This window comes from Zea mays, chromosome 4 (assembly GCF_902167145.1).
Source record: "Zea mays cultivar B73 chromosome 4, Zm-B73-REFERENCE-NAM-5.0, whole genome shotgun sequence".
NCBI lineage: Eukaryota > Viridiplantae > Streptophyta > Magnoliopsida > Poales > Poaceae > Zea > Zea mays.
The window spans coordinates 39,383,391-39,397,708 of NC_050099.1; the positions used below are offsets into that span (position 1 = coordinate 39,383,391).

At 44.6% G+C, this 14,318-nt stretch overlaps 1 protein-coding gene across 1 annotated transcript; it reads right to left on the bottom strand.

Moving 5' to 3' along the window:
- Positions 1–7,702: 7,702 nt before the first annotated feature.
- Positions 7,703–11,616, bottom strand: LOC100272943 (DNA-binding protein). Its single transcript, NM_001147395.1, has 5 exons — positions 10,800–11,616; positions 9,633–9,700; positions 8,928–9,059; positions 8,633–8,794; positions 7,703–8,440 (listed from the first exon to the last, which is right to left on the bottom strand). The coding sequence occupies exons 1-5, from the start codon at positions 11,299–11,301 to the stop codon at positions 8,129–8,131; spliced, it is 1,176 nt and encodes a 391-aa protein (NP_001140867.1). The 5' UTR covers positions 11,302–11,616; the 3' UTR covers positions 7,703–8,128.
- Positions 11,617–14,318: the final 2,702 nt, after the last annotated feature.

The window sequence follows — 14,318 nt, forward strand, 5'->3', positions numbered from 1 at the left end:
ATGACAATGTGTGAAAATATTTTGCACAAGAGAGAGTTCTTACAACTAGTGATCCTTTTCTAAGTCATGGTTAACATATATTAAGTGGATCACAGATTGTATAAATGAATCATGAATTCTCCGTTTAACTTAGTGCATATCAAGAGAGGTATCGATTGGAAAGAATATGAGGCACTAAGTGTCATTTGATGTTATTCTATGATCAAACAAATAATGGATGCGATCAAGAGAGTAACATATTGGAATAGGAATTAAGCTTAAAATAGGAGAATCCAATAAGCATGCTACTTTAGTAATGAGAGCAACAATCCTTGATAAAAGCAACATTATTTTAACAAGATGGATTGATGTGTAGTAGCAAACTTCATGAGAAACACTATTCTTATGCAAGAGACTATATGAAACTACTAAGATAAAGCAATAGTCTCAACATAATCAAAATATAGGAATGGACTCCCCCTAAAGATATGCATCAAGTAATTGAAAGAATTGATTTCGATGCATTCACTTTTAAAGACACAAAGGGGAGACCCATTACACACCTTGATCGAGGCTTATAAAGTTTGCAATAATCAACTTAAGCCTAGTAATTCCATAATGAAAAGGATTTGAAATGCTTACGACCACACCATCGATTGTTGTTGTGAAGACCTTATTGTCCAAGTAGGTGTTATTGTCCTTGATGTTCTTCCTTTTTCATTTGAGTGTCCTCCCTTTGTAGTTGTCTCTTTTTCCTTCCAAACTCATTGAAAATACTCAAGAGAGATGTCAATAGCGCAAGGGAGTATATGATGAATGATGATTTCTTTTAGAAAATAAATATGAACAATTCATCATCCATAAGTCACACAGACATGAAGTAAAATCCCTAGCATTAGTGCACATCATAGGAAAAGAGGAATATGCACTATTTAACCATTTGATCAATCATAGGAATTCACTTCTTCATATTGAATTTATTAATCATTACTTTAAAAATAAGTCAATATGAGAACATTTATAGCAAAGGTATGAAGTAGATTCTAATGGACAAGTGCATTAATGAGATTGAGGTTGAATGCACGTCTTAGCCAATTTAAATTCAATAAAGAATCTATTTATTCATAAAGATATAATTATAGTAAACAGTCATTGATGGGAACTACATTTGGTTAAGGAGATGAGTTCCCATACCTTTGCTTTTACCTTTCTTCCTATGGGTGAAGATCAACCCTTTGAGGCTTGTGTCATTAAACTTGCATATATTCTCTTGTTGATTTTCATAAGTAAGCTCAAGCGAAAGGTTAATACAAGCACTAGTTTCCCTTTTTTTTTAATCATTTTGATAAGGAATGAAAAAACTAGATTACTAAAAGCATGGAAACTTCATAGCATGAACTAGATTATCCATAGAAGATGTTATGCTCAATTTTAACTCATAAAACAAGCATAACCAATCCTTTAAGATTATGGGAATAAATCTAATCCATAACATGGAGATCGATAAATGAAGAAGAATCATATCCAATTTAAGCAATAGGACATACAACATAGATTTTTGGATTGATTTGTTTCGTCATGATAAAATATGCATCTCCAACGAGAAACATATTCTCTATTAGTGAGACTACATGGGTTACTTAGATAAAAGCATTAGTCTCACTATTCTAGACATAAAGAAAGATTCCCTTTTATAAGTGTCTTTAGGATTTGAATTCCTTGCATGACACCTTATTCTTTTAAGAACATGGAATCTTCTTCTATATCTAGATCATGGCAATAATAGGATAATTAAAGTAAAACATGCCATGGGAACTTGCAACAATTTTAAAGCATGTATATTGCCATAATATAGAAATGAAGAATATGCAATCTACCATATGAGAGGAATTTCTTCAAAGAATGGCGACATAATTTTAAAAACATCTTCAGTGCTTCCTTTTCCTATGTGACTACACAAGACACATAAGAAAAGATAATTTAAGATACTTGCACTTAAAAGCATAAGTGTTACCATCCTTTGACATTCCTCCATGTTGTAGGCCTTGAATTTCCGCACATGATGATTCTTTATTTCCTACAACATTAATATCTTCCCGAGATGATATGGGTTTTGAATATAATAAATTGAAGTAACCTTGGGTCAATCTTGACTATGTAGATCATTTGAAGATTGATAGCTTGAGTTGTTAAGAATTGAATTAACTCCTTCAAGCACCCCAAAGCTTCATATCATCTCCTTCTCCTACAAAGCTTGTCAAGCATATTTTGGTACCCATTGCTTGATGGGTCCGTTAAGGTTAGTAAACAAAGATCTAGGAACCCAAGTGTCCTTTGTGCTAGCGTTTGGTAAACTCGTTACCTTTCTAGCACAAGTTGCAATCTTGGGTTGCCTAGTTATAAATGAATCAAATGACAAGTTAGGAGTGGGATTTTTACCAATGGGACAATCCTTGCATTGATGTCCCTTCTTTCGGCATGTGTAGCATAGGCGTTTTTCAAGTTTTGAAGCTTTCTTCTTTCCTTGTTTGTTGCTTGCTACATGGTTAGAAAAAACTTTCTTTTCTAACCATATGCCTCTTTGTTTTAAATGGGGACAAGATCTAAGTAAGTGTCCCTTCTTGGAGCATTTAAAACAAAGTCTATCATCCTTGTTAATAATCAAGACACTTTTAATGTAGGGACATGATCTAATCAAGTGCCCCTTTTCAAAGCATTCACTACACTTCTTATTTTCATTTGTATGAAGTGTAACTTGATTATTACCTTGGATGTTACCTTTTATTGAGGCATGGTTGAGGCTTTTGGAAGAGGTGTTGATTTTCTTCTTTTGCTTCCTCTTCTTGACAATCCTCAAGTCCTTGACATTTTCTTCAAGGGATGTAGTGCATGCCACGGTTGTTCCCGTCTCAAGCTTCTTCACCATGTGATCACGGTTATCTTGAGAAGGTTGAGCAATGTACTTCCCTTTAAGTTGTGTCAAGCTCATCTTTAGCCTCTCATTTTCTTCTTTGAGCTTTTGATAGGTATCATCATTTGTTCCTGCAAATTCTAGCTCAAAGGAAGATTTGCTTGTCGACGGACAACAAGCATTAGCACATGGTAATATAGTTTCTATTTGAACACATGTGCATGAGTGAGGTTGTTGGAATTTTAAGTTTTCTATCACAACCTCATGAGCAATGTTTAACATGATATGATCATCCATACGATTTTCATGAGAGCATAGGAGCATATCATATTTTTCTTGAAAAGCTAGATTTTCAACTTTTAGCTTTTCTACTTGGTCCTTAAGCAAGGTATTCCTATTTACTAATTGAGCAATACAATGTAAAGCGTTATCTTGCTCAATTGAAATAGTTTCATACCTTTGGACCAAATCAACATGAGAGCACTTTAGCTCCTCATGTTCTTTAGTCAACTCGTCAAAGTGTAGCATTTTCATGGAGAGAATATCTTCTAGCCTTTGACGAGCTTCGCTTTGTTCTCTTGCTCTTTCTAGAAGTTTGAGCATGACTGCCTTATCTTCTTGGCTTAGGCGAGCGTAGAGTTGTACAAAGCTCCTTTCTTCCTCCTCATCCTCATTTGTGCTTCCGCTATCATTTTCATTAGCCACACAACACATGTGGGAATCAAAATGGAAAGACAAACCTTTTGGAGAGGTGGATTCATCGTTTGGTCTCCATCGTTCATTTTCTTCTTCTTCCTTGCAAGGGTTAGTGTCACAAGAACTAAAGGAAGTAGAAGCATCAAATGAACTATCATGTTTGGACTCATCAAATTTGCTTCTAATTCTAGTCCAAATATCATGCGCATCATGGATGGATTCGTCATAGTTTGATATGAAGGCATGATAATCTTCTTTGCTAAGAGAATTAGTTAAGATGTCAAAAGCTAGATAGTTTAAGCGATAACATCTTTGATCTTCCTCGGAATTAATTTCTCCATTGAAATTAGAGGGAAAAATACTCTTGTCTATAATTTGTTCTAATCGAGGATCTATGGTTCTAAAAGCATTTATCACACTAGTAGACCATGAGTCATAATTGGAACAATCATCAAGTAAAATCTCAAGAGTTACCTCCTTCCGAGTTGTGTTCTCCTGGGTCTTCTTGTTCTTTTGGGATCTTCTACGAGCCATCACTTCGAGTTGTTAGACTCAAGATGAAGTGCCTAGCTCTGATACCAATTGAAAGTCGCCTAGAGGGGGGTGAATAGGCGAAACCTGAAAATTAAAACTTTATCCCCCAACTAGATCCCTTGATTAGTGGTTAGAACAAGATATACAAATATCGGAGAATAGAAACTAAGTTCTTGCTTGAAAGGAGTTTTGCTAAATAATGCGGAAGTGATAAATCAATATAACTAGTAAGTTATAGAATAACAAAGCAAGAAGCTTTAGATGAGAGGAGCACAAGGACAAGTTCTTTCTTGCAATGTGTTGCTTCACTAAATGGGAATTTAACTTGAAGCAACACCAAATGATATTAGTAAATAAAGGTGCAAGAAAACTTAGAGCAAAGGAAAACAGACAAATCACAAGCAATAAACACAATGGACACGGGTGATTTGTTTTACCGAGGTTCGGCCCTCGAAGGCCTAGTCCCCGTTGAGGAGTCCACTTAAGGACGGGTCTTTTTCAACCCTTTCCCTCTCTCCCCCGATCACACAAGGATCGGTGAGCTCTTCTTCTTCTCAAGGATCACTCTCGATCCCACAAGGACCACCACAATCTTTTGGTGTCTCTTGCTAGCTTTTACAAGCCTCCAAAACTTTGGAGGAAGTTCGATGGGAGTCAATACTCCACGCACAAATGAACACAAAGATGTAGCACACACTATCTCTCAATGAATCTCACAAGGCACTAGGGCTAAACTCAATTGAGTAGCTCTCAATTTGCTCGCTCTCTCTTTTGTGGCACTTGTGTTGGTTGTAGTGGGCTAGATCTTGTGTATAGGATGTATCAATGAATATAGGTGGTTGGGAGGGCTTGAGTATGTCAACTAGATGACTTGGAATGCTGCTTGGACTCCCACACCCTTGAAGTGGCCGGTTGGGGTGGTATTTATAGCCACCATCCAATTTTGTAGCCGTTGGAGAACCTGCTGGCGATGGGCGCACCGGACAGTCCGGTGCACACCGGACATGTCCGGTGCGCCAGCCACGTCATCCTATCCGTTAAGATTGGAGCTGGTCGACCGTTGGAGGCTTTGTCCTCATGTGGCACCGGACAGTCCGGTGCAGCACCGGACAGTCCGGTGCCCCTCTGACTCTCTGCTCTGACTTCTGCCACGTGAACTGTTCCGCACTGTTTACTGTCAGAGTCGACCGTTGGCGGGAAGTAGCCGTTGCTCCGAGGTTGCACCGGACAGTCCGGTGCACACCGGACATGTCCGGTGAATTATAGCGGAGCAGTCTTCGTGAAATCCCGAGGCTGCCGAGTTCCTGAGGTCGCGTTCCGTTGGAGCACCGGACACTGTCCGGTGTACACCGGACAGTCCGGTGAATTATAGCGCGCCGGCCCTGGATTTTCCCGAAGCTGGCCAGTTCTGAGCCGCTTCACTCTGGAGCACCGGACACTGTCCGGTGGTGCACCGGACACTGTCCGGTGGCACACCGGACAGTCCGGTGCGCCATACCAGGGAGCACTTCGGTTTCTCTTTGCTCCTTTCTTTTGAACCTTGTTTAGTTCTTTTTATTGGTTTTGAGTTGAATCTTTGACACCTGTAGAACATGTAATCTAGAGCAAACTAATTAGTCCAATTGTTTGTGTTGGACATTCAACCACCAAAATCATTTAGGAAAAGGTTTAAAGCCTATTTCCCTTTCAATGGGCATTTGAGATCTGGTGGGGGATTGTTAGGATTTATGGGCTTGGCCCAATTAAGAATTTCTAATAAATCCCAGGAAAATCTCAAAAGCCCATATAAGTGGATGGCAAAGGGATAGGTGGAACCAATAGCACCATATTGCTAGCTCTTGTGGAGTAGAGCTAACTTAAATATGGAAGCCACACTCACTCACCAAGTCATGGATGAGAGGAGAGAGTGTGGAGAGCCACACGCGCGCGCGCGCTCGCTCGCCTCGCCTGGCCTGGCCGGGGCGGGGCGGGGCGGGGCGAAGGGCGGGGGCGCACGACATGCGCGTGAATGGTCCGCCGAAATCCTGCCCCTCGCCTTGCGGGGGCGCGGCTACCTTTTGCCGTTTGATTTTTTGGTTTCTTGGCTGTTACGCTTATCCTAACCGATCGCTATAAAATCTCAACTGATTGCGAGATTTTCGTGGGCGGATAAGCGCGGGGGTCGCGGACTCGGCCCTATAAAAGGAGCCCGGCAGCCAGCCTCCAGATCATCCCAGATCCCAGTTCGCTTTCGCCTCTCTTCATAGCTGAGCCGCCTTTTAGTTCCCTTCGACCCGACCGCAGAGGTGCATCTGCGATCAGGAGAGCAGGTCTCCGGAACCCTTCGTCTTCTAGATCCTGCACCGGGAGATGGCGAATAAGGTTTTTGGGAAGCGTCTTCACGCGACTGCTCGTGATCTTCTGACCTCGTCGATCCTGTTGATTCGCTACTTCGACATCGTCGACCCAGCTGATTCTGGCGTGCGCCAACTATCAGTAAGTCTAATCAGTACGCATCATCTGATTTGGCTTTTATTTCAGTTCTTCTGATTTGGTCATGATTTATATTCGGAATTTAATTTGAAATTTGTCTAATTGTTCAACACCCCCTTCTACGCTCGTTCGCCCCAATGCTGCGGCCACACTGCCCCTTCTGTCCTCACTCACTCTGTCGTCGCACCAACGCCACTACCACCCGTCCACCCCTTTTGCTTGCGCTCCACGTTCACGTGCTTCCGCTATTTGCAACATCGACACGTAGTTTTTATTTTTCATTTTTTTTATCTTCTTTTAAATTCTAATTTCTATTCTATGATCACTAGTTTCTATATGCAACGTTACATATGTTTTATAGTCTTATCTAGATGTTTTATGATTTTGTTTTGGCTAATGTGAATTTTTATATACATCCGCAGCTGACTACACCCGTGAGCAGTGACAAACCGAGGAAGAAAGAAAAGAATCGTGAGACGGGGGCCGGAGTAGGTGGCGACAAGAGGGACGGACGGGACGGGCGCCCTCGGCCAGCGCAAGGTCTAGGCCGTCCGCGCGGCTGGTGGCAACTCCTCTGTCTGACTCCATCGGCAGTTGCCCTTGTCCGGTTGAGTTGCCGCCTGTCGGTTGACCGTGTGTACCAGTACCGAGGAGGGATGAGGAGCTTCTGTACTTGTGCCGCTGTGCGGCTCGGCGAGATCAGACAAATGAGTGGAGGGTGTATGTACCATTTGAAATGGCCAAACACCTCCTCTCCCTTATCAAAAGTACGTCGCCGCCGCCGCTCATGTCAACTTGGTGCAGTAAAAATGATATTAACTTCGTCCTCGAATATTTACCGAAAAATGGAGAGGGTACGTGGAGAACTAGCGCTGAGGTGTTTGTTGCTTGGCGCCAATTTATATGATGTTTCTAATGAACCAAGAATGAACATGAATAATTAAGAATAATAGATAATCAGTGTGCTTTTGGAGTACGGCAACAGTTACAAAAGTAGGCATGACCTGGCCACACAATCCATCATACCTACACACATGATTCGGAAAGAGAGATCGATCGCACCACGGAATTCATCCATTTCCCGACTAGTGACAGAATAACAGGAAACATGGAGAATTTTCTAATGCTGATTTAAGCCAAGGGTGGGCATGATCCAATACAGATACAGATACAGGGTGCCAAACTAAACCAGCACGTAAGGTAAAGGTAATAATCCCGACACAAGAATTTAATCGACAATGTCGCCTAAATAAAAACACACGCCGCTAGCACACTCAAACTGTGGTGTTAATAGCTGCTGCACTACACACACGCACTCCTCGACAATGGCAGCAAGTGCAGTTGTTAGACTCCCCTCCTCCTGCCTGGCGCGCTCATCATACAGCAACAACTAGACTAGACCGCCCTAGTGCGAGATTTGCAGCAAGAGTCAGGAACAAATGAACCAATCCATGACCCCATCCTTCCATCTTCCAGCGGGGACCTTGGCTCCCAGTCAGTGCGTGGGTGGCTAGCTCCGGCTGGGTTTCAGAGTGCTCATGATCCGGACGTGGTCATCTTCAGGTCCCCAGACGACGGCGTCCTGGACACCTCGGCCATCGGCTGCTGCGGAGCAGGGGACAACACCCAGCTCTGGTCCGCGCCGTAGGTTCCTCCCGGGACCGTCATGTTCACCCCTCTCTGGGACGCGGAGCTCTGCTGCCCTTGCTCGCTGCTGCGGGTGTCTGTGCTCGAGATCGGGACTGCGGGAGGCGTCTGCGGGACGGCGGCAGCAGGTGCCGCGTCCACCCGTGGCTTCTTGTTCTTCTGCTCCATCTGGTAGCTTGGCAGGAAGCTCCCAACCACAATCTGCCAAATGGGGACTCTCCACTATCAGTTACACTGTGAGCTTATATGCAGCAAACTACAGCCGTTAGAAGGATACAGATGCAAAAAAAATAAAAATGGTGCGGGGCATGCAGTTTCACTAGTTCAGCTGCACAACTGAGGCTTCTAGTAGGCAGGCATTCAGATCTCAAAAACACGGAAGCAAATGCATACCTGAACAGGACTCGCTGCCACCAGCAGGCCGGCAACCCCGCCACCGACAACACGACCGTCTGGACTCGCGAGAGACACGCTCATCCCACCTGATCGACTTCGTGTCCCGCCGTTTTCGGTTGGCATGAAGGACCCAGACAGGGACAGCAACTCAAAGCGTCCCTACAACCAAAGCAGGGCATCAGACATATGGGGTTATTAAGCAGGACCACTCAGATTCCTTCATCTGCATCCCCACACAGACATGCATATGAAACCACGCGTGCAGTAAGAACTTTTGTCATGCATGGCTAACCTCGTAAGTTAACGTGCCACCAGAGGAATCAGGCTGACAGAGTGTAACGGTGGATATCACACCATTTGCAGAGAGAACACAGATAGCTCGTGGTCCTTGTTGGGAAAACGATATGACCTTCGTCATCACATCCTGAACCGACAGAGAAAATACAGATCACTGTTTTGCGCAAAGACACAGAACACTTCAGGAAAATGGATAGTATAGCTGTGGCTGTAAGAGGAGCAATGCATGTATATACAGGAAGTGAAAAGGCAAAAATAAAGACGGAACTCATTTCAATCTTTGACAAATTCAACAGGGATACGAAATTCACCTCTCCTTATCTAAAGGGATGGAAAGGGATAACAAGACCATTTTGAGATCATGGCTCGCTTTGGTTAATCATGTAAAAGCAAAGCATACAAAGCTGACTGTGCAGTCTTTTGATTTCTGTGCTCATCACATCGCCAAGTGATTGTATATAACAAAATACGTGAACAGAAATAAATGATAAGGGCGATCACAATATTTTTTTTTAAAAAAAAAGAAAGAAAAAGAAAACGTTGTTTAACTGAAGGTCCATAAAAATGATATTTCAAGTACATAGACGATGAAGTTACAATACTGACTGTCAGGTCAGAAATACTCTGAACCAGAAATCACCAAATGAGATCTAGTGTAAACAGCAGTTGTACACAACATATATAACATCTAGATCCATACCTCACCAGGAGCGACTGTAATTATGTGTGGAGTGAAATTTGCACCAGCTGAACATGCCCCCATATCACCTGCCAACACATGGTGCGGGTGGTTAGAAAAAAATAATGGCAGATTTATAGCAAAACAAACTGGCCAAATGAAAGGTCTGGGAGCAGAGAAGATTGTTTAGTCTAATAGGAATCTATGGCAGTGATCCCATCAGGAAATCAACTAGCTACACAACTGCGACATCCAAAGACCACCCTCACTCATCGAAGTACAGTCTCATAAATTCTTCATACACTGTAAATGTTCAATCCAGCCATACCAACTTTTACCACCGTGTTCTAGTACCCGAAGCATTCACTATACATTTTTCAGTCCCAAGTCATACTATTTTCACCACGTACCTCGAAAAAAAAAACAGATACTCCGTATGTCTGAACTATATCCATCAGACGATCACCTTCAGACCTACTACCAGGGAGACAAGGAATGACAAAAAGGCAGGCACCGTGGTAGAACCTAACAAGAAGGATTTTCAAATGATCTGTATCTTCAATATTTTATTCCAGAACAGAACAGTTAAGCACAAGCAGGGCAGCACCACCATGGCAGGCAATCCCCACAACGGGGGAACCCCACCACAGAACACCAAGAAACCCTAAAAGCAACCAACAAAACGGGGTAGGATGGACTGCAGGCAGAGGATATGCCTCCATCTGGCCCCCACTTTGCCCCTCAACCGAGCCATGAATCTTGGCTCGCACAGTGCACCAACCAGCCGCATGAGCCTGCCTGAGATACCTGACCGTGCGAACTAGCATCTGATCATGTTGTGCAGCACGAGCTGCGTCTGCGTAGAGTGGAGGAGACAGGAAATATTCGGATAAGAGAGGGACAGACAGACAGTGTCCGGACAAGGAGTGAGCCGGTGACGCCGCCATCCAATTACTACCCCTGTCATTGGCTCCTCCCCCGCCGCTCATCCATCCATTCTCCTCTAGTCGAGGAATTTGTCGGGAGAAAAATCGAATCCTTATCTCTAGAATAGGATGTGGATTATCCCAAAAAGATTAACAGATTTTTGGGTTTAATTAATCTATATATAAAGAGAGACAAAAAAAACAGAGGGGGAATGGGGGATGAATACGAGCGAGAGATTTGGGAGTACTCCTACAGTCCTACCAATGGAGTCGAAGTGGAAGCCGAACTGCTGCTGCTGATGCTGGTAGAGCTGGTGGTGATGCTGCTGGTGCTGCTTGGCGGCGGCGGCGGCGAAGTCAAGGGGCCGTCCCCTGCCACGCTTCATGGCGGCGCCCACCGCGGAGGCCGGCGTGTAGTGCCCAGGCGCCACGGCGGCCGGCAAGGGCGCGGACGCCGAGATCGGCGTGGCGTTGAGCGGGCGGATCAGGCTCCCGTCCGGCCCGTACTTGCGCGGCCTCCCTCGCTTCTTCGGCACCTTCATCAGCACCGGCACGAGCGCCATCGCGCCGCCTCCCGCCGCCGTAGCAAGAGGCGGCACCAGGACGGCGCTCGAGCTGCCCCTCTCCGCCGCCGCGGCCGGCGCCGGCAGCGGCTGCTGGAAGCTCACAGTCTCCTCTAGTGGTGGCGCCGCCATAACCGGTGCTGCCGCCGCCATAGGCGCAGGCGCATGCCCAACACTGGCTTCCCCCGGCTTGGCCTCCATGCACGCAGCACCCCGCACGCGCCCGCCTGCTCGTAGTCGTCCTACTAAGCCTCCCGACACGAGCAGTCGCCATTGGAGCTCACGCACGCTCTCCCCATCTCCCCCGTTTAGTTCAGGGCGGCGCCTCAAAAAAAAAGAAAATAACGAAAATCCTCCCTCCCCCCAAAAAAAAAGTCCCCGAAAAATAGCCCCAAAATCCCGAAATATTCCTCAAAAAATCCTCGCTCCAGCGACAAAAATCGACAAAAACAAAAACAGGAGCAGCTGCGGGAGGAGGACGAAGCGGAGGTCGCGAGGCGAGAGGCAGCAGAAGAGGGGCGGCGGAAATGGGGCGCCAGTGAAATAAAAAGCCAAAACTAATAAAAGCAAAAAAGGCGAGGATGCCGCCGGGGGAATTGCGGGATTAAAAAAAGAGAAATAAATTAGGTTATCGAGGAAATATTAAATTATTTATCCGCCCGGGCGCGCCCGCGCGGGCGCAGTAAAGAAACGGGGGCCGAAATTGTCGCGGTTTAAGAGCGGGGAGGGGCCCACGTGCTCTTCCCGTGGTGGTTTTTAATGCGGGAACCGAGGGAGATGCCCGTTGCTTGGCGCCGTGCCGTGGCGTGAAGCCGTGAACTGAACCCGGTGGGCAGAACCGGGAACGGAAAAGGCGCTTGGCGTCACGCGGGCTAATTAATTACTAGTAGTTATTAAGCGCTGTATACATACGGGCGATGGAGAGGTGGATTTACGGTTCTGCCACAGGGCCACTTTAGGGTTGACTGGTCGTCGGTTTGTCGCATGCCATATTGCCATGGCGCCGGGCGGCAGCTGCCTGCTGTGCTTCCCGAGCCCGCGGGTCAAGCGTGTCAAAGCGAACAGTGACACGTCAGACGCAGGACAGGCACTGTGCAGATGGATGGGAACGGCTCCGATCCAACGGGGAGAAATTCTAACGTGTTCTCGGTACATCTTTTTTAGTTTTTTTTTCTTCAAAAAAGGGAGTTGGCCAACCGCGGCCCGGCACGGCCAGGCCCAGGCCCTACCTTTTTTTATTATCTGTGGACAAATTTGAATCGTCGAAACCGATAAATGGTGCTGCAGCCAATAAAATAAAATACTGTGTCGCGTGCAGCCTTGATTCATGTCCTCTCCCGCTTTCATCCATTATTATCCAAGCATATACAGGACAAAAAGCACGGAAAATAAAATAAAAGGGTGGATGCGCCAAAGTCCCCACCCTACAGGCTACAGCAAGTAACTGGATCTTTAACAAAGCTACTATTAGCTAGCTATAATTGTCGTCATCCTCATGTCTCACCAAATTAATCCTTAGACAAATACAAAATAACCAGATAAAAATTTCTCCCCTAAGTCTAGATCCAATGCATCCGATCTTTGCGGTTTATTGATCGCGTCATTGACTGTCATCGATGTTTATCTACCAAATATATAGTCTTTACCGTCAGCCTGCAATCATTTCATCTCTTTTACAATCATTAATTTGAAATGAAACGTAATATTTTAGTGAAACAAAAAACACCACAGTATATAATCAAGCAAATAAAAATTATATAATACATAAAAAACACTTTGTTAGGATAGATATGGGTGGTTGGCCTCTAAGTTCCTTCTCTCTGTCTTGCTCGGGGACGCTTGGCCGCCTTATGCCTATGACGAGGCCTATTCACGGCCTTTTGTTGGTGTGACTGATCTATGTTATATTTCGAATAGTCGTATGGTTGGACACGGACATGTTCAGTTTTTCAGAATATGCTTGCCTCATCCATCGCACACCTAGTCATGTTCCCAAACTACAACATCTCTGGAGCCTGTCCTACGGGAGCCTGGTTGGTTCTTGAGAAAATTCCTGGTATGCCATCAGATTTTATACTCATCCCTTGTGTGCCACTGAGTGGCATATAGGTATATTTTTTGGTGTCTATGACATGTGGGGCCAGTGGCATACAAGGAATGAGTATATTTTTCAGTGGCATCTTGGTTCTTCTGAGATGCGAGCTAGGTTTCACTCACCAACAGATCAAACACGCTGAGTGGTCCAAAGGGGGAAACTGTTTGTTTTCTGATCCTTCGTGTTCAAATTTGAGTGAATTACATGGGACCACACTACGCACGGGCCGAAAGCTGACGAGCAGTTGAGCTTAAATAAACACAAAGTGCCGGGACAACGAAACGATTTATTTATTACTACTACTTTGCCATCTTAAAACTCAACAGCCACACTGATTATCTATGAACACACAATGGCCCTGTTTGGCACAGCTTATTTTCAGCTTCTTCACAAATTTAAGCTGAAGTCCTGCCAAACAGACAGCTTCTGTAGCAGCTTATCAGTTCAGCTGCTTCTCAAAATGAACTAAAAGCAGACAACAAGCAGAAGCTGCTTTTTACCAGCTTATCAGATAAGCTGCTTTTTCAACAAGCAGCAGCTGTCCCAAACAGGGCCAATAGCAGACGTCCGCAAAAGGCCAGCCAGCCACGGACAGCTCATCGAACCTCAACAATATATTATATATTTTTTTTCTGCATTGCTTCCTACTACTTACTGTATCTGCCAGCGTAATATATCAATCTAGCCTTTCATTTTCTTCCAAGGCAAGTAAGCACAAGGAAATTGATTTACTAAGCTAAAGAAAAAGATTTATTGGGGGGCGCGGATTTGGATGGAATGTGTTTATAATGGCTAACGGATTGCGAACAATCAAGCTATAGCCACACACACAGACACAGAGGAGTCAATGTCCAACAGTAGACGAAAGCAGAACAACGTGTAAGATAACCGGATTAGCTGATTGAGATAGGGCTAATGGCAAGCTTTGCTCCAACCCTTTCTCAGGCATGTTCGCTGTGGCTTGCTACGATTTTAATCTGGCTGCGACTATGACTTTTACAATATTTTGTCTTTATAGATTGTAGCTGCAGCCAGACTATTATGCATCTATCTATGAGTTTAACCAGCAATTGAGGAGGAATTTTAGAAGAAAAAAAAATGAAAGAAAAAATGCATGCGTGCA